Source organism: Xyrauchen texanus, chromosome 23 (assembly GCF_025860055.1).
Source record: "Xyrauchen texanus isolate HMW12.3.18 chromosome 23, RBS_HiC_50CHRs, whole genome shotgun sequence".
In the NCBI taxonomy this organism is placed as follows: Eukaryota; Metazoa; Chordata; class Actinopteri; order Cypriniformes; family Catostomidae; genus Xyrauchen; species Xyrauchen texanus.
In genome coordinates, this window is record NC_068298.1 from 40,745,120 (window position 1) to 40,765,925 (window position 20,806).

The following is a 20,806-nucleotide window of genomic DNA, read 5'->3' on the forward strand; positions in this document are numbered from 1 at the left end:
ATCCCAAAATTAACATTCTGTCATTATTAACTCACCCTGATGTCATTCCAAATGTATGACTTTCTCTGTTCCATGGAGAAGCAACTGAAGCCTGTGCCGGTCGCTATTTTTCATGCAATTATTTTAATGTGGACTGAAGCTTTCAATCTTAAAGAAAAAAAGACACAAAAGCACCATAAAAGCATAAAAGTGATCACAATGATTTGCACTACACCAAGTCCTCTTAAGCCACATGACAGCTTTATGTAAGAAACAGCCCAGAATGCACATATGGACTAGACTACTAGCCTTTTATGGTGCTTTTGTGTCTTTTTGAAAGCTTTAAATCTTCAGTCACCATCATAGTGGAGCTGCTATGTGCTTATGTTTGGCAGAATCGTTCAGTTTATGATACAAGTGTGAAAATTGGCATGAGCAGTCTCCATGGGTCACTTGACAAGAAAATTGTCCGAGCCACTTGAAATTTCAAGATGGCGGTCATTTTTCAAGATGGCCGACACCTTAGTGGAGCAGTTAAGTGATATAGTGGTTTATTTGGTGATACAAGCATGAAAATTGGAATGAGCAGTCTCTGATGGGCACATTCATTGACTCTTTCATTAAGTTTCATTGTCATTGCTTCTCGTAAGGGGGACATTGCACTCTCATCTTCACATATAAAGCACAAAGCTTTCGAGGGCTGGGATCCTCTTGGCCTCTTGACATGGATATCTTTGGTATCTTCAGTGTCATTAGCAGCAGTAGATGCTCTCTTTTGGGCCCTTTCCAGCTTTGTGTTATTGAACATAAGTTTACAGCTTGAATGATATTTTGCTCTGTTTCTTGTCAATGTGTTTTCTATGCCATCACCTTCATCTAGTCGGGTTGGACTAAGTAAGATAGGCAGAGTATTGATCTTATGAAATAATGGAACATTTCTTGCAATGGTATCATAACCAGTATGATCGTGCTCTCTGTTGAATAAACTTGGATGAATGAGTTTTTCCTTGGTGTCCTGCTGACAAATGAAACATCTGTCACAGTTAGTTTTCTCAACTGTTATGATGGCTTCTGCCATGTCTGCAGCAAATGTATAGGCAGAGGCCGAGGGTTTATCCTTGTACCACCTTTTACCAAGCACTTTGATGTATGGGATACAACTAAGTTCATGCCTTAACCATACACTTAGTCCGATCGTTCATCCAATGCCATTTATATCCCGTGCGATCAGTACACCATCCGGTTAACTAAAACCAGTGACGTGCGGTGATGTCTTAAAGAGGCTAGGCACAGAGTTATGAAAGCCAGATTACCTGATTTATTGTTTAAGCTAATAATAGGTAATAACAGTGAACGTTACACACAAGCGCGTTTTTATTTTTGTAAATAAAAAAAAAATAAAAAAAAAAAAAAATCAGGATGTATATCGTGTACTCTCTCTCTCTCTCTCTCTCTCTCTCTCTCTCTATCACAGACACACACACACACACACACACACACACACACTCACACACAGTGAACGTTACGCACAAGCGCGGCATATCAAGAAATGTATGTATTTTATATATGTGTTATATATAATATATACGATTTGGTTAATATATCTTCATTAGATATTATTATACAAAATTCAGTAGTCAAAACACAGAACATATAACAGAACATAAGTTATTTATTTTGTACAACATTATGTGCTTATTTTTTTATGTGCAATCTTCATCTTTATAACAGAAGATACAATACAACAATCCTTTACCTTTTCATTGTGGTAGGTTATATACAGCTTCCTTTGCTCGTCAAGTGCAAGGTCGATCCGAGATTTTCCAAAGGTTTTCAGTGTAATTTGACACTGGATGTGAGCTGACGACTTTTCATGCTTGGTTAAAGCTGCGGGCAGGTTGTTCAAATCACAATATCCTGCTGAAGTCCAAACAGTCTGACTGGTTGAAAAAAGCAGGCAGGGATAGCAGTACAGCCGCTGATTGTTAGCACAGCCACATAGCCAATCTTTTCTTACATACCAATCAGTTTGAAATGATCGGATAATTTTTGTGCCCTTTTGCTGTGCTAGTCCATCTAAGGCTGGCGTAGACCTCCCTCTTGCAATTAACTCTATAAATTATATTTGGAATTAAAATCGAGCTTGGAAAAAATTCTTAATTCCGTGATTACGGCCGGTGCTGTCATTTTGATTTTGAATTTTGCGGGGATTAGGCATGTACGCTAGCTGTGGTGTAATGACGTTAGCTACGCAAATGTCCAGGAATATCTCGATTTTAATTGGTCCATGTCTGATACGTAACGGAGATGATTACGGGCATAACATATTTACGTCAAAAGGCACAGCAGATTTGTGCTTTTTGCCGTACATGTTAAAGAATACAGGATCGAATGGGTTTTCCACGTGTCGTCTGCATGAATGGACCGTAAAAGCACTGCTTATTCTACCATTTGTTTTTAGTTGATTATGCGTAACTGCTACATTTGTCATCATAACGTCTAAACAATTGGAATAACACACATATTGCATATATAACTCACAAGAATAAAAAGTAAAAATACAAATACAAGTTTATTATTTAATAAACATTTTATTTTTGAATTTTGGCAGGGTAGGCAGTGCCTAGTTTGCCTACCCAGACCGCACGTCAGTGACTAAAACCCCATTAACCTTGGCTCGGCTCTCCCGCACTGGCACAACCTGTCAATTCAGGTGCGGCTATCTAACTGTTTTGGGGTAGATTAGACAGCATTTGTGATACTAACTTTACAATTAGCTGACACTGAACCCCACTCTGAGTTTAACAGCAGTGATATATCACCAGTGTGCCCTGGTAGTGCAGATATTCACTCTTGTCTAATCTATCTATAATCAACAAATCAACACAACTGTATTTTGATGTGTTAAAAGTTGGTCTTTAGAATAATCTAAAACATATAAAATAAAATGACACCAAATCGTCCTTAATGAAAAAAAACCAATACATTTCTATCGGATAATTGATCTTTTGAGGATCCAGGTGTCGGCCATCTTGAAAAATGGCCGCCATCTTGAAATTTCAAGTGGCTCGGACAATTTTCTTGTCAAGTGACCCATGGAGACTGTTCATGCCAATTTTCACGCTTGTATCATAAACTGAACGATTATATCACTTAGCCGCTCCACCATCATTGTTATTGCATTGGAAAAAAGCATTGAAAGACTCTGAAATATGTGTTCCATGGAGGAAAGAATGTCATACAGGTTTACAACGATATGAGGGTGAGTTAATGATGACAGCATTTTTATTTGGCTAAACTATACCTTTAAGTAGTTACTCAGTATGCAACCCCATAAATTATTAATTTGATTAGAAATTCATTGATCCTATGTTCATTATAAATGTTAATATACAGTCTAGAACCATTATGTTAATAAGGTGTCATGCTGTGGTATACTTGTCTTGACATAATCTTTATACTATTACATTCTTACTTTTCCAGGGTCGAGAAAAAAACCTCAACTATGTCCCTGACTATCTCATCATGCTCGCGAGAGACGTCCTCCTCCTCTTCTTCTTCATCTTCCTCTTCTACAATGCTTCAGCAGAGACACTCCAGTTTAGTTCAGCCTCTCTGCATTAGTCCTCAGATGGTAAGAACATATGAGGTGACATTGGTTTCTACATTTTCAATACAATTAAATGCAATCGACAGCATTTGTGGCATGATGTTTTTTGTACCACAAAAAGTAATTTAGACTCGTCCTTCCTTAATTAAATCAAAAAAGAAAAAGAAAAAAATCTGGGTTACAGTGAGACACTTAAATTGGAAGTCAATGGGGACAATCCGTAAACGTTAAAACATAACAATATAGCCACAAGATGTAAGCAATATGTGTATTATCGTGATTTTAGTGTGCTAAATCAATTACTAACATTTTTCTATGTGAAGTTATCCAATTTTATAACTTAGTTGTCATGACGACACAATGCTGTAAGCCCTAAAACGACCTCAGAATTTATGATTTAACCATTTAAGCACAGATGGGCCAGTCAGTAACAGTCTTGGGATTGTTTTAAAGCTGAGAAGCTCTACAATGCATGTAGGCATTATGACCATAACTGAACAAGTGCTTTGAAATTTGCGGACAAATCCATTTTGATCATTTATATATAATTTTGCATTGTACATAGGATTGTAATTGGTAAAAACATCAAATTCATCAAATAGCCATGTGTCATATGTTGTTGGAAAGCTCTCAAAGAGTAGAATACTACCAGCTGTTTTACTCAAAGACGTAGTGGATATAATCCACTTCAATGCTTCGTATTAAATTTGATTGTCTTTACAATATTATATTATTTAGTGTTGTCAGTGTGGCATATAGCCTATATTAGCCTAGTGGCTAACTAAAAGTTAATAGTTTAACTAATGCCGGTACACATCTGTGTCTGTATAAACTTTAATGTTTAAATTCATCCATAGAGCAAATATTATTTTCTCTCTGGCAGCTTCAAAGTTAGATGTTTATTTGAAATACTGGATATATGCATTGTTTTGTATTTTATCTTCATGAAACTAATTGTGCCATATTGTAATCAACCATTGCAGGACGCATACAGATAAACATTTTCTTCTTATTTATTATATGTTATACTAAAATAGGATTTGAATCCCAAATCAAATTAAAGAAATATGAATGTATATGTTCTCAAACAGAATCAAACAAATACAAAAAAAAATTACAAATTAAAATAATAATAGTAATCATCCATACCAAACAAATTCACTCCAAATAGTCCACAACCTCTCATATTCTTAGAAGACTGAAATTCCCGAAGCTCAAAAGCTATTAATACGCTATACTATACTATTAACATAAAACACCTTCATTATTGCACTCTCTGCTTGTACTGTACATGCTGAATAAAATGTTTGCATTCAAAACATCCAGTATATCACAGCTCCGAATGTTAAAACATGGATTTAATCCACTACGTAATAGATGTCTGTGATGTCGTAGATAAAATCCACTACGTCATCGCGCTACAGTCCACAGTGAGGACTAAAGAAATTTTAATCCGACATTAACACAATGTGTAACTTCTGTAATATGCAAGACAAGATTGTCATTTCAAAAATATTTTGGGAGAGGTTTTGCACCTTTGTGACTGATTATGTGTAGGCTCCTTGTAAAATGCATGGGTGTCTGCATGATTTAATCTGAGGGTATGTGCAGAAATCTGCCATAGAGGTCTGCACCGGCCTTAAAATGAAACAGTGTGACCCTACCTGGCCAAACAATAGGCTACCGTCAGATTTTAAGCCCAAATCCGACCCGAACCCGAAATCGCTTCCTATCTAATTTCTTCTTCTAGCAAGTACTGTTGTAATAGGATAGATTGTATGTAAGCATATAGGCATCATTTTTTAACAGTGCTGAAACAGTAAACACATAGTTTTAACAAGGCAATGCAGCACCTTAGTACACTAGAGCAGAAAGGGGAAAAAGCATTGAATTACTATTCATTTGCTGAAACTTCACCTGGTGCAGAATAATCTAGAATAATATGAAACACTGCAACAGTCTCCTCTATGCAGCCTGAACATGTTTATAATATTGAATCGCTGTGATACCTGCACAAAAACAATCTAGACATCTAATCTAAACCTCTTGGATTGGACATTACTTTACAAATACATACTGAAATCCAAACATACATCTAATCCGAACACAGATTCAAGCGTTAACCTGTTGTTGTGTTTCACTGTCTAGGTTCAGAGCCCAACACAGTGTTTAGGGAATGCTGGAGTATCTCCAACATTTGTCAAGGTATAACAAGACTTTCACTGAGTTGTGAGTTATTGAGTTCGAGCTCTTGTAGAGTGTTATGTGGTTCTGTCTCTGCAGTGTCTTCAAGATGTGAGCACAGTAAAGGGGCAGCTGGTGGTTCTGGAGTGTAGAATCAGAGGAACTCCTCCACTGCAGGTCTCCTGGTACAGAGAGCACGAGCAAATCATCGACTCGGCAGACTTTCGCATTCTTAGAAAGAGTGAGTGAAAGTTGCACACAGCTGAAATGTATTATATCTCATGCGTAATTTTATACATTCCTTGTTTAAAGGAATAGTTCAAAAAAATGTAAATGTATTTTCTTATGCTCATGTCTTTCCAAACCCATATGCTGTTACTTTTTCCATGGAACACAGAAATGGAAATTGTAGAAGAATCTAGCTCTTGCTACACCTCAACAGTTCATAGCGACCATGTTTGTTTTGACACAAGGTAGTTATTCACTGAAAATCTAAACCTAAACAATGGGCCATTCCATGAATGCAGCATAGTTGACTTGCAGGATAAACGTCAAAAGTGGTTAATTTGGAGACCACAGCAATTATCAATTATCATTTTTGCTTACCCGTTTGCTCCAACAGCAAAAGAAAAACATAAATCTACTATTCTGTTTCCACGACTTCCACAAGAGGAAAAAAAGAGAGACCACTGAATTTCAACAGTCTGGAGAGACAAGATGTCAACTATACTGTCTGTCACTCCCCCTTCAGCTGTATTAGAAACCCCATCACAGCTGTGATCACTTTTCGAAACTAAATAATAAATAAATAGATAAATTTTAAAAATTTAATTTGAAACAAGTTTGCTAGATTTACGCTGCTAAATACGCAGCACCAATAATCCTGAACCAAACCCCACAGTTATAGATGTACACAGGATAGACTCAATGACTGCTGAGTAGAACTGAGTCAGCAGCTCCAGTGGCAGATTGAACTTCCTCAACTGGTGAGGGAGTTATATCCAGTGGAGTCTATGTGGATCTCCCACTTCAGCTCATGAGACATGGTAGAGCCCAGGAACCTGAATGACTCCACTGCTGCCACAGTGCTGATCAGGATAGTGAGGGGGTGATCTTAATTTTAAGATCATTTTTATGGTCCTTTTCTAATTTTTTTTAACCACATCTCAGACATTCTGAAAACTCCCTTTTGTTAAAATAATACAAATAAAACGATAAAGCGATGAGTAAATGATGACAGAATTTTCAAATCATTTAATTTGACTATGTATGTGACGAGGAGGAGGGTGTGGCCAGGCCATAAGGATGGACGCCTGGTAAGATAAAGAGGAGCCAGAGACACCAGTTCAAAAGAGAGAGAGAGAGACATGCACGCAGCCGAGTATCGTGTTCATTCTGCGTTTGGCCGAGAAGGAAACAGTGTGAGCGTCACACGGAGCTGCATGTATGTGTGTGCTGGCACCTCTGTGCTGGAAAGCCTTTTTATATCGTATTTCAGTTGGAAGTGTGTGTGCTATTTGTTCATTTGGTTTCCACTTCCTCCTTTGATAGGGAAGGCAGTGATCTGTCACAGTGTATTTTAAATACATTTTAATTAGTTGAATACAGCATCAGAGTAACATTAAATTCAGATCAACAGCCACTTTCGGTGGTGCAGGAAAAAAGTCTCCCTAGTGACGTTTCGCCATGAGAGTTGACATAACGGTTTGCAATGACGTGGGTAAATAATATCAGGATTTCCTTTTTAAGCTATTACTATTAAATACAGTATACTATACTATTATATTGTTATTATATTATAACTATTAAAAGGTGCTGTAAGCGATTTTAGCCATTCTGGAACTCCCACGAGACTACACCCTTTCCAAAACACTGCCCTCAAAAGCATTGAGACGGTCACCCAGCAGCATTTAGTAGCAAAATAGCACCATCAGCTGACAACTGAATATGGCATTAAACTTGAATGTTCCGCTTCAACTACTACACTATGCACAAAATGATTGACAGGTAGAAAGCACATCAAAGTCTTCTGATTGGCTGATCAAAGAATGGCACTTCTCAAGGCACACTTTTCCCCATGCTATCTTTCAAGGAGTTGGACGTTTTTTTGCTTACCATTTCATTAAGAAATCACTTACAGCACCTTTAAGAGAGTATCATTACTGTACAGGCCAGTAATCTTATTGTTTTTGTCCTTTTCAGAGGCAAGTTCAGCATCTGTTCCTGGTAAGTATACTGTAGACATTTGTCACAAGTGAATGGTGCATAAATGGATGGATCTTTTCGTCTTTTGAGTGATAAATGTATGTATATTGAGTTTCATACTTTAGACATTTCTGCGTTTTGTTGCAGAGGAGTTATGCACCCTAGTGATTACAGAGGCTTATCCAGAAGATTCTGGAATATTTAAATGTACGGCATCAAATCAGTTTGGGACAGTATCATGCAGTGCCACGCTTGAAGTCTATACAGGTAATTTCTTATCTCCATGGATATTTCATTGTACAAATCCATTTAAATTAGGTCCCGTCATAACAACACTCAGAATAAAATTTAAAGCATTATAATGAACAAGACAAGTTAATAATAACAATAATAATAATTATTATTATTGTTATTGTTAAGACCAAACCTACAGTAATAAATCATCTAATCAATAATAATAATTATTATTATTGTTGATTAGATGATTTATTACTGTAGGTTTGGTCTTAGTTGACTAGATAAATTCACAGTATGCCCACGTCTACACTCACCACTACACCACTGTTTAAATGCTAGACAAAGAGAGAGTATGCTAGTCGATTGGCTAACAGATTGCATGTTCAGAAGACCTATCAGCTTGTGTCTGAAGCGTTTCATGTCTGAACTTAGTCATGTTTGCATATTAATCTTAACATTGTCGCTATCATTCATTCATTCAAAATGATAACATAAAAACTACTATAACAGAGAAATGTCTCACAGCTTTATTTACATGAAACAACATGTAATGTGCACAAAACATTGACCAATGTACAGGTTGTGCTTTTTTCAGTTGCTCTCAAGTGAAAATTTACCATTTGTAAATTTTTTAGACTTCTGCAAACAAATCAGAAAAGAAAATCAATGGAAAAAATAAAACAAGCAATGTTTAATAATATAATTATTATGTTCTTTTAAGATTTAGAGGAGGTTTTGGGAGAAGAAGATGAGCCTTCTTCTATAAGCTCAGCTGGACTAGAGCAGGATGACCTTCCATTGATAATGCAGGACACACTCATTCCCCCTCCAGAGTGGCCTGACAGTTCTGAGGAAGAGACCGCCACCCCTTTAGCAGGGTAGGATGTCTTGCAGTTTGTCAGAATTTTAAAATGTAGTAGTCAGTAATATGCAATCCAAAGCAGAGAGTTGAAATTTAAGCTGTTATTCAAAATACACAAACACTCAGTTTATAACTGTAAAGGAACAGTTGCTGACGCTATGGGGAGCTACTCTCAGGAGTGATGATCGCTGAAGCACTTTACAATCATGGCAATTTATTGGTTGGTGCCGCTTGCTGTTCCACCCCTCTCATTCTCTCATTCCCTTAACAGTGAAAAAATTAGCATATGCAGCATCTCGTTACCTTCTTCCAGGGAATGGGGATTACAGTTGAAACCTGAGCGCTCCTTTTCAAGACGGTCACTTCAGCGCTATTTGAGTTACTGCGTCCTGCGTCAGGACCCTGTACCATTATGCCATGATACTGATTGTACAAATATAATTATGCTACAAGCCAAGAGGGTAGAAAAGCGTGAACACAATCTTCTCTTAGTATTAAATAATAGGAAGTAAGGAGAAGAAGAGAGACCCTCAAGGGGGTATTGGTTAAAAATGGCACTAGCAAGTGGGTAGAGAGACATAGCATATGAACATACTTTTGTGTAACTATGCACCCACATCGCAGTGGTGAAAACCACAGAATGGCCACAGGCCAATAATGCATAACCAATCCCACCACCCAGCCGGGTAGAAGGACATAAGCTTATATGATGTCCAGTGGGCACAGCAAGATTAACTCTCCTTCACAGCCAAGACCTGGGAAGAGAGAAAAGAAAGGAAAGTTCTTGTTTATATAACCTATATATAACCTTGCAAATGTGTTAGGGGATGCTCAGCTTTCTGCCAGACAAATGTCCTGCAAGGACACATCATTCACCCAAGCAAAGGAGGAAGCCTTGCCCATGGTAGAATGAGTCTGTACCCCTGCGAGACATTGCAAGCCTAATGGCGTCAACAATTCAATGAGAAAGACTTTGCTTGGAGACGGCCAAACCTTATGAGAGCCTCCAAAGTGAACAAGGAGCTGCTTCATTTGACGGAACTGACTCGTACAATCAAACTACATGTGTACCACCCTGACAGGGCAGAGCATATGCAGATTCTTTGCCTCATCTGACTCAAAGGGTGGAGGAGAAGAGCACTCCAGTTTACCACCTTATTCCTAAAGGGAGTGGTTAAACTGTAGGCACATAACCATGCCCAGGCTTAAGCAAAGCCTTCAACAAACAAGGCCCAAATTCTAGACAAGAATTATGGATGGACAGGGCCTGATCATCCACTAACAGGCTTCACTGAAGCCAAAATGAGTAACAGCACATTCTTCAAGGAGAGTGTGTGCTTGCTTGCCACCTCAAGGGCTCAAAACAAGTTCTAAGTCCCAGACCAGGACAGTAGCAGGACAAAAGGATCTATGGCGTATCGCTCCCTGCAGCACTAGTCGGCAAAAACTTGCTATTTCAAGGCATATAGCCACCACAACGAGGGTGCTCTGGCCGGTAATATGGTGTTGAGCACCGGCTGCGACAATCCGACTCTGTCAGACAAGCCCAACCAAGGGAATACTAGATTGGGCCTTGGCTTGCAAGAACAGATTCCTCCAAAAAGGAATTACTCATGGGAGAGTAGCTAACAGCTCTGGGAACCAGAAGCTATTGGGCCAATCTGGCACGATCAACAACACAGTTTCCCTGTCTTCTCGAATCTTGCACAACACTCAGTGTAGCAAGTGGATTGGAGAGAACGCATATTTGCGTCTAGTTGGCCATTTGTGAACTAGGCTGTCCATGCTCAGTTGAGCCTGTCATGAGGTACCAAAAGCAACAGTGTGTGGTCTCAGGGACCACAGCTGCAGTGTTGTCTATGCTGATAGACTGTGAACCTGCAAGATTGTCCAAAAAGCTCTCAGAGCCATGAGGATTAGTTTATGTGACACATATTTCGAGCACTTGTCTAGATGCTGAAGATCAGAAGACCGTCGCACTGGGCTTTAAGGACTGCGTTGGACATATCTGTCATGACAAATGAGCATCTAGGGACTCGGCAGTGTACAACATCCTTCCGAAGTATAAATTAAGCCAACACATTCTCACCCCGACTCGTCACATATGGACGCTAGGGCAGTTTCGTCACATATTGACGCGCCGGGTATACCTTTGGCATCATTTTTCGACGCGCAGGGTAGTCCGATAGACTTCTATGTATCTCCGAACCGGAGCGTGTAGCGTTGAAATGTCACGTCTCGGGTAAGCTCACGCCGCGAATGGGTGGAGAGTCGAGACTGCAATAAATAACAATAAAAAGGAATAGGCTACAATGGCCCTCCAACTGTTTTTTATGTTTCAAAACCGGACGCGTCGTAAAATGACGCCAAAGGTACACCCGGCGCGTCAATAAGTGACGCCAAGGGGTCCTGCCCTAGCGTCCGTATGTGACGAGTTGGGGTGTGAGAATGTGTTGATTAAGCATGATCATCGTTGCCAAGAAGGGAACATGCCGACTGAGTGCCACCAAGCTTTTCGCCCAGTTTACTTTTTAGATCCCTGTGCTTTCACGCTTGTTCCTTGGATTGTGCAAAAAGCAACTCATCAATGAGGTAGTTAAATACACGGCACCGCATCAACACATTTCATATCACATCTTTTGGTGAGGAGGCATTGTACCTCTGAGTGCAGAATTGACATGCCTTGCACAGTGACAAGGGAGGAGAAGATGCCGTTAAAGTGCCTTGTGTAACCGCAACGGGGCTTGAAAACTTTGTTGGAATGTGACAATCATGGCACAGAGCCAACAGCAACACACTGAACACACTGTGCCTGTATCCTCATTCCCGGCTCGTCATCGGCAGGGAAGCAAGAATGCTACTTTATCACAACCCTGAAGAAGAAAATTCTGACAAGATGACAGTGTGCTCCCTTTTATATGCCTGATGTGAATCACACATTGGGGGACAATAATTTGACATGATTGAAAAAGGCTCCTGAGAGGAGCTACCCAAAGTGTCAGCAACAGATGCAGTGTTGAAGTGACAGACTTGAAAGGGAACACAAGCACAAAAACATCACATTTGGAAAGGTATGGTTATGATAAATACACATAGTACACTTAGCAAACTAAGGATTAAGGTTGGTTGTTTAACCAATCACGGTAGCCACAATAAAGCATGTTGTGTTCTACAGTGCAAGTGCAAGTTAAAGGAATAGTCCACACAAAAACTATAATTATCTTATAATTTACCTACCTTTATGCCTTCTTACAGTGCTGGTGCTAGTCTTTTGGGGGCCCAAAGCAAAACTTTGGAACCCCCAAAACTAATGAATCCCCCCACCCTTAAGCTTTTTTTGCTGAGCAGTTTTGTGGTAAACAAACATAATAGTGAGTTAATTTCGAGGAACATTAGTAATGGTAAAATGGCAGGGCATTTGCTGGCTTTACATTACTGGGGTCTGCACTTGTGCATGCTTTAGCTATCTGTATTAATGGATCTTGTTAGTGCTGCTGGTTTTTCTTATTAACTTGAGAACTGTCCCTGAGGGCAGACAAAAAAACGAAATTTATAAAGTGTTAGGCACTTCATTCAGGAGCGGATTTGGTTATTAACAAAGATAATTATGAATTATCAAAATTAGCCTATTAATCATTCAGATCAACAATCTTCAAAGATAACTGTCAATTATCAAAATTAATAGAATATTAATAAGGATTAATATTGCCGGGGCACCACCCTGGAATCAGGGACTAATAACCAGACAGTATACCAGTCTCAATTTAGGATTGTTCTCTTAGGAAAGTCGACGTCCGGAGAACATCTACATCAAAAAGTTAAACAATGAAGGCTTGAATTCGAGCACTGACATCCCCTGCCAGCCCTTGGCACAGGTGCATGCAGAACAATACAAAAAACACATCTCTTTAAAGTATAACAAAGTTATATACAATGCAGTCGATAAACTTCCGATTTCCAACTCAAGTCATGTGGTTTTTATTGTCCTTCAACCATATACAGTTAGTACAGTACACAGCGAAATAAGTCAACGTTGCTCCAGGACCATGGTGCTACATAAATCAAAATAGGACAAACACAGAACCACATGAGACTACACAAACTAAATAACATTTCTACATAAAGTGCACATGCAAACGTGTGCAAAAAGTACGGGACAGTACAATAAATTACTAAAAGGAACAGGACAATAGGTACAGTGAGAGACAGTGCAGCGCTGACCAGTACACATTTGTAATCAGAGTAGTGCAAAAAGATGACACTTTCTAAAAATGCTAAATGTAAACATAACATACTATGAAATAGTGTTCTATGGACATTGCAGTTATTGAGGTAGCAGCCAGGTATAAAGTGACAATGAATTAAAGTGCAACTCTGAACATGTGCAAAAGTTGGATGGTGTACAGGTGTGTGTGTGTGTGTGTGTGTGTGTGTGTGCGTGTGTGTGTGTCAGTCTAGTCCCTGAGTATTGAGGAGTCTGATGGCTTGGGGGAAGAAGCTGTTACACAGTCTGTCCGTGAGGGGCCCGAATGCTTAGGTACCTCTTGCCAGACGGCAGGAGGGTGAAGAGTTTGAGGGGTGTGTGAGGTCATCCACAATGCTGATTGATTTGCGGATGCTGCATTTGTGTAATGGAGAGACCACGATGATCTTCACATCAGTCCTCACTATCCTCTGCAGGGCTCTGCGGTCCAAAATTCCCTAACCAGGCAGTGATGCAGCTGCTGAGGATGCTCTCAATAGTCCCGCTATAGAATGTAGTGAAAATGGGGGGTGTGAGATGTGCTTTTCTCAGCCTTCGAAGAAAGTAGAGATGCTGCTGGGCTTTCTTGGTAATAGAGCTGGTGTTGAGGGACCAAATTAGGTTCTCCGCCAGGTGAACACCAAGGAATTTGGTGCTCTTGACGATCTCCACGGAGGACCAATCGATGTTCAGCGGAGAGCGGTCACTCTGTGCTCTCCTAAAGTCAACAACCATCTTGTTTGTTTTGTCCACATTCAGAGACAGGTTGTTGGCTCTACACCAGTCCGTTATATGCTGCACCTCCTCTCTGTATGCTGACTCGTCGTTCTTGCTGATGAGACCCACCACGGTCGTGTCATCGCCGAACTTGGCGATGTGGTTTGAGCTGTGCATTGCTGCACAGTCATGAGTCAGCAGAGTGGACAGCAGTGGACTGAGCACACAGCCCTGGGGGGCCCCAGTGCTCAGTGTGGTGGTGGTGGAGATGCTGTTCCCCGACTGACTGAAGTATCCCAGTCAGGAAGTCCAGGATCCAGTTGCAGAGGGAGGTGTCCAGGCCCAGCAGGTTCAGATTAGCAATCAGATGCTGAGGAATGATTGTGTTGAATGCTGAGCTGAAGTCTATGAACAGCATTCGAACGTATGAGTCCTTTTTATTTAGGTGGGTGAGGGCCAGAGTGAGGGTGGTGGCGATGGCGTCATCTGTTGAACGGTTGGGACGGTAAGCGAACTGCAGTGGGTCTAGTAACAGCGGTGCTGCTCAGAGAGATGTTGAAGATGTCAGTAAGAACATCTGCCAGCTGGTCTGCACATCCTCTGAGCACTCATCAGCCTTCCGTGTGTTGACTCTACATAGAGTTTTCCTGTCTTTACTACAAACTAAACAGTAATATGATTATATATGGTAACAGATAGGTGTATAATACATGAGAGGAAGGTGTGTGTGTGTGTGTGTGTGAGTGTGTGTGTGTGTGTGTGAGTGTGTGTGTGTGTGTGAGTGTGTGTGTGTGTGAGGAGAGGAGGAGGGCACAAAATGGCAGATGTGGCTCTCGTGCAGTGTATGTCATGCAAGGTTTCCGGCCAGAGAATGTGGCCGCGAATGTGGCCGGAGAGTCTGGTTAATGGCGTCTGCCCGTTTAACGCATGCCTCCGCTGGTACGATAACTTAGGGACAAAGCTGGGCTCTATCACCAAGTTCTGCTCACCAAATGTGTGTGCGGGTATGTTTGTGAGGGGCCATGTCTGTGTTCGGTTAGTACGAGAGAGAGAACAGAGTGACGGAACCGAAGCCGGTTTAGCGATAGTGGGAGAGAAGGCAATCGTTAGTTTTATCATTTATCAACACTCTTAATCCATCCGCCACAGTTGATGGTTCCTTAATGGAAAAACTAATTGTGCCGGTCTCACCCGCAATGGTGGAAATGCACAAACAGCCCAACATGGTTGGATGACTCATTCATGGTAACAGTAAGTTACATTAATACCTTGAGTATTATTAGCAGCAATGAGCGGACTCGGCGGTCTGTAATCTGTACAAGCAATAGCCTTGATACACAAGAATAACACACTATAATAATCTCTGCCCAGACGTAAACCTCTTAATTGAGTCGCGTGAGGATGTGGGTAGAATGTGTGTCCGTCCGTCGTTTGACTCTGACTCGGTTCCTCAAAGCTCGGGTGATTACAGGAGGCCATTTCCTCGCTCTGTCGGTGGGCGGTACAGCGGCTGATTCTCGGCAGGTTGGCAAATGGGTGAGACTCCGATTTCTCAGCGGTCTCCTTCGGATCCGTTAGTATGTTCGGTGGAACATGATTGACATTTGATCAAGAGTATTTAGCAAAGCGGTTCGCTGGACGAACTGGTTAGTTGCGATATGGGTCAATTCCCTTAAGGTGTTCTGAAAATGAATATAGCCTGTCTGCATATGATGTATATTCCTAATTGATTATAATTCGTTGTGTTTAATTATCTATGTATATTTGAAGCAGACTCTTGGGCTATATAAGCCCTTTTTGGGGCAATTTGGTATGTATTGTTATCTAGTTCAAACCGTATGATTAATCATTGATTACGATCATTAAAATTAATTGTACATTCCCCAAACTTGAACCTAGATACCCTACAGTAGGTTGACTTTTCTTTAGCTGAAATTGGTCTGTGCTTACCGAAATGCAAAACACTGCCCCGGTGGCCAAATCAGTAAGTGTTGTAGGGTGGATGGGCATGTGTCAGCTCCATTTTCCGGGTGAAATGTCCACAGAGGGGTACCAAAAGCGAGTTGTGAAGTGAGTTGCTTTCAGCTGTACAAGTAATAATACAGTGAAGAGGAATGCATATTTTATTAACTGTACCCCCCAAACCAAACCTAAACCTAACCATCTGTGCAGTAAAAATGTTATTTTAGTGAGGAAAATGTAACCTCCAAATCGAGCTCGTCAACGCCTGGTTTCAACTCAGGATCCAAACCCGGGTCTCCCGCAGCTGATGCATCATTGGATCACACTTCTGTTCATGCCACAGGGAGAGGTACATATGCTGGAATGATGCAACAATGTCTGATTGGAGATGGCACTTGTCAGTGAGTAGGCATAACTGATTTATAAACAAACAAAGCAAAATCTAAATCTTGCTATGTACCCTGTGAACCCGTCTTCAGTACACTTCTGTTTGGGAATCACTGAGCCAGACCAATTAGTCTTCAAAAATCGAATTCAATGTATTGTGTGTTTCGCCTAATCTTCACTGGAAATGATTGATCGACATAATTGGAACATGACATTTATATATAGCCTATTTTTGTCAAATAAAAAAATACCCACACAAAGTATAAAAAGCATTTAGCAAAACAATTTCTTATTATAACTGTGCCATAATTTAGGAAAACAGCAAATGCGGCAGAGAATTATTACAACTGTTACAAAAGATTACAACCCCATTTAGGTTTCAAAATCAAAGGGCGAGATTCTAAAATTATACCCAATTAATCTGCGTGCATTATTCTTAGGTGTTTGCTCAGGAATGGTGGAGTATTTTGGGGGCGTGTGACTCATATAGCTGCACTCATGACTCATATAGTTTTCTATAGCTAAGCTGTTTCCATCACTGAGCAGCAGGATTTCATTGAGTGAACGGATGCTTGAGGATAACACTAAACAAACCATACAAATCAGCTTGACACACAGTTAAACTGCTTGACAAGAGAAGTCCTTTTGAAGAACAGGTAAGCACATCATTTACTGTACAATCTTAATCAATATTTGAATCTTTTCTTGCACTTTCTTATAATCAGAAAGACCAGAAAGACTCTTTTAATTATTGCTGTTTAATTGTTCTATTAAAGGGGTCATGACATGAGAAACCAAATTTGCCTTGATCTTTTGGTATATAAGAGGTCTTTGTATCATTAAAACGTCCTGCAAGTTTAATATTTTAAGACGTCCTCCCCATTCTAAACGAATCATTTATTTAATCAAGCTCAAAATACAGCTCGTTCTGGATTCATGGTTAGAAGTGACGTGACGGTTAGAAGTGACGTACCAGCGTTTGCATATGACCGCCTCCAGCACAAGATAACTACGATTTAAGCGCAAGACAACTACGCTCATTTCAGTATCGCCGTCGCCTCACAAGTGTTCAGCCGATGGACAGCGAGTGCTGAGAGATGGACTTGTGCACAGGAAAATTACGATGCCACACAGATGTGCTGTTCCTGGCTGTGGTCAAACAAAACCTCTGAATAAGCTGCCGAAAGATCCAGACGTCAGGGAAAAATGGATGCAGTTTATTTTTTGCGGACGTTCCAGTCACGGCAGTGTTAACTTAAGCGTTTGTTCTGTACATTTTAAGGATGACTGTTTTGAGAACAAATCTCAATATGATGCTGGCTTTGCCAGAAAACTGTTGCTCAAAGATAAGTCCGTGCCGACTATTCTGGGAACAACGACGACGCAAACTGTAAGTAATCTATTTTAAACTTTAAACTACTTTTTAAAGCGCAATTTCATTCATTATGAATAATCACAGTGTTTTTACTTAGTTTACTTGCATATTGTTCTGGCTGGAGGCGTCAATAATTGATACATAGGCACTGACGTTAGCCAATCATAACAGTGGGCGTTAACACTGAAGTCTTAAATGGAAAACGCCCCCAAAACAGACTGTTTGAATCAGAGGATGAGAAACAGGGTGGGAAAAGGTCATAAATCACTAGATTTTAAAAGTTTTTCTTAAAAAAAAATATATTAATACTATAATTGCACCTAAGGGAACATAATAATACAATAAAAAAAACCATGTCATGACCCCTTTAAAGATTAACCAGTCATTCAGTTCCCTTGCTTTGTTTAGTTATTCAGATGTGTTTGTTGCTTACAAAGATCTATGCTCTTTAGGATTGACCTCTGGAGGTCATACACTTTGACTATTGACTATATTCAGTGATATATTTCACTGGAAATGCAGGTCCAAAGTTAGAGTCCACATTGAAAATCTGGAATTAAAAGAAAATTTTAAGACCTTGAAAACTAGTTATGTGAAATGAATAAGATATATTTAAGATTCTGCACTATTTCTACAGTAGGTCACTCATTTGGGTCAGATTTCTTTGCCTCCATTGAAGCACTCAAAATACTCTTTGTAACATTCTCAAATCATGCTGGGAAATATAATTTGTAATGGGAAAAAAATAAGAGAACAAACAAGCATTTTCACAAGTGTCTGGGAACTTTTGGACCTCACTGTATCTCACACAGTGCTGTTGGGTCTAAGGATGTCATTGAAAGTGTTCTCACGTATTTTTACGTTTATTAAAAACAATTTCATATTTAATGTACTGTAGATAAAAATGGTTTCTGGTGTTCCAATAAAAGGAGTTTTTGTTCATGGAGTTCGGGATTGAAAGGCAAATGTCTTCTGCTTTTGTTTCCCTTTTCACTTGGTCCTATTAGCAAAACTCTTATTCATTCAGCATGTCTGAGCTATCAGTTTTCTCATGCATTTCACACTGTTTCCTTTACGTTTCTCATGTGTGATTTCTGTGCTGTACATACATTTGCCTTTTTTTTTCTTGAGGAATTATTGATCATTTTACATTTCCTCCACTGTATTGAAGTCTTCCAGCCAAATAACAAAAAAATATATTTTTAATTCTCTGTATGCTAATTAATACTACAGCTATATATTTAAGCATCATAGCTATGGGTTGCTATGAGCCCTTTTATTCCATTACCAGTGGTGCTAACTTTGTGAATATTAAGCACAATTGATCCATTTCAATAAATGCTGATCAGAATAGCACAATTTGAAAATGGTTTATCCCATTCCTGTTTTTTGTTTAGGAATATTTTTGAAAATTTTTGCTTAAATATTTAGCTGTAGTTTGGCCACAGCATTTCAGTGGAACTTAGGGAAGACTTAAATGGGTGGCTGACACAAAATACTTATTGACATGTCCTACAGGTATTTGAAAGTGATTTTGCATGCAGCTTTTATGATCTTATATTCCTTAAAGACTACATGGAATATTAGTCAAATTCATTTGTAACAACACAGGACAATTTCAAATGAACCAGTGAAGGCAAAAGATGATAAAAAAGGGAAAAGCTGAAAGAAATGGTGACCATTTAACATATACACCTTCACTGTAAATGTTACACGCACAAGAAGAGATAGTCACAATGTCGGGTAAAACTGCTTTATTGGCAGAATGGCAAAAGTACAAAGGGGCAAATCCAGAGAAGCGGAGTCAAGGGGAGCGTAAGGTCGAAGCCGGGGAATCAGAATACACGCGAGTAGTTTAAACAGGGGAAGCTAGCGAAACACTAGAGCTGGCAAAGCGAAGGGGAAACTAAACAATAACCAACAAGTGTGGGGAGAAGGGGCAGGGTATAAATAGAGGAATAGAACAGTGCAGGTGAAACTAATATTCCGGTGATTGGGAGCGAGTGTGAGAGCTAGAGGGGGCGGGGTGAACTTTGGGATTGGCGTTCGTTACAGTACTCCCCCCTCTGCTACGGACGGCTCCGGACGGCCGCGCTCGGTTACGGGGAGCGCGACCTCTGGGAAGTGGTGCGGGACGATCGGGATGCTGGCGATGGTAATCAAGCTTGAGAGCTTGGTCCAAGACATCCCTCGACTGTACCCACGACTGTTCCTCAGGTCCGTAGCCCTCCCAGTCTAGCAGATACTGCAACTGGCCACCCCGACGTCGGGAGTCTATCAAGGCCCGGACAATATAGGCGGGCTGACTCCGACATCGAGTGGTGGAGGGGGTGTCTGGGATGCAGTGCGGGAACATGGGGCTGTAGAATACGGGAGGGAGACATGAAACACAGGACAAATTTTGTAGCGGGGTGGCAAAAGTAATTTATAGGTGACCGGGTTAATTCTATGCACAATCTTAAAAGGGCCGACATACTTAGGGCTCAGCTTCTTGGACGGGAGACGAAGATGGATGTCTCGGGTTGATAACCACACCCGCTGGCCCGGATGGAATATAGGGGCAGGTCGGCGTCGGCGGTCTGCCTTGGATTTCTGGGTCTGAGTGGTGCGTTGTAGACGGTCATGGGTGGCTCTCCAGACCTGGGTGCACCTCTGGGCCCAGGCATCCACCGCCGGAATGTCACTGGGATCGGCCTCCGAAGGGAAAAGGGGTGGCTGATAGCCCAGGACGCACTGGAATGGGGTGAGGCGAGTCGAAGAGCTGACCAGGCTATATTCGGCCCAAGGAAGGTAGGTGTGCCAGTTACCCTGGTTCTGGGCACAGTAGGCTCTTAGGTATTTCCCTATCTCCTGGTTGAGGCGCTCAGTCTGGCCATTGGTTTGGGGGTGGTATCCCGAGGAGAAGTTTAGCTGGATGCCTAGTCTGTCGCTGAAGGCTCGCCAGAAGCGAGACGTGAATTGGGTCCCTCTATCTGACGTAATCTCCTCGGGAATGCCGAAGTTCCGGAAGACGTGGTTGATCATGAGGTTGGCCAGTTGGGTAGC

At 40.7% G+C, this 20,806-nt stretch overlaps 1 protein-coding gene across 2 annotated transcripts in view; it reads left to right on the forward strand.

Moving 5' to 3' along the window:
* LOC127663338 (myotilin-like) overlaps positions 1–20,806 on the forward strand; it is a 60,615-nt gene that overhangs the window by 11,294 nt on the left and 28,515 nt on the right. For both annotated transcript variants that reach the window (XM_052154874.1, XM_052154875.1), the window contains 6 exons: positions 3,463–3,613; positions 5,738–5,794; positions 5,873–6,014; positions 7,976–7,999; positions 8,126–8,245; positions 8,937–9,093. In XM_052154874.1, the coding sequence (XP_052010834.1) occupies positions 3,463–3,613; positions 5,738–5,794; positions 5,873–6,014; positions 7,976–7,999; positions 8,126–8,245; positions 8,937–9,093 (651 nt within the window). The remainder of the gene's footprint in view (positions 1–3,462; positions 3,614–5,737; positions 5,795–5,872; positions 6,015–7,975; positions 8,000–8,125; positions 8,246–8,936; positions 9,094–20,806) is intronic.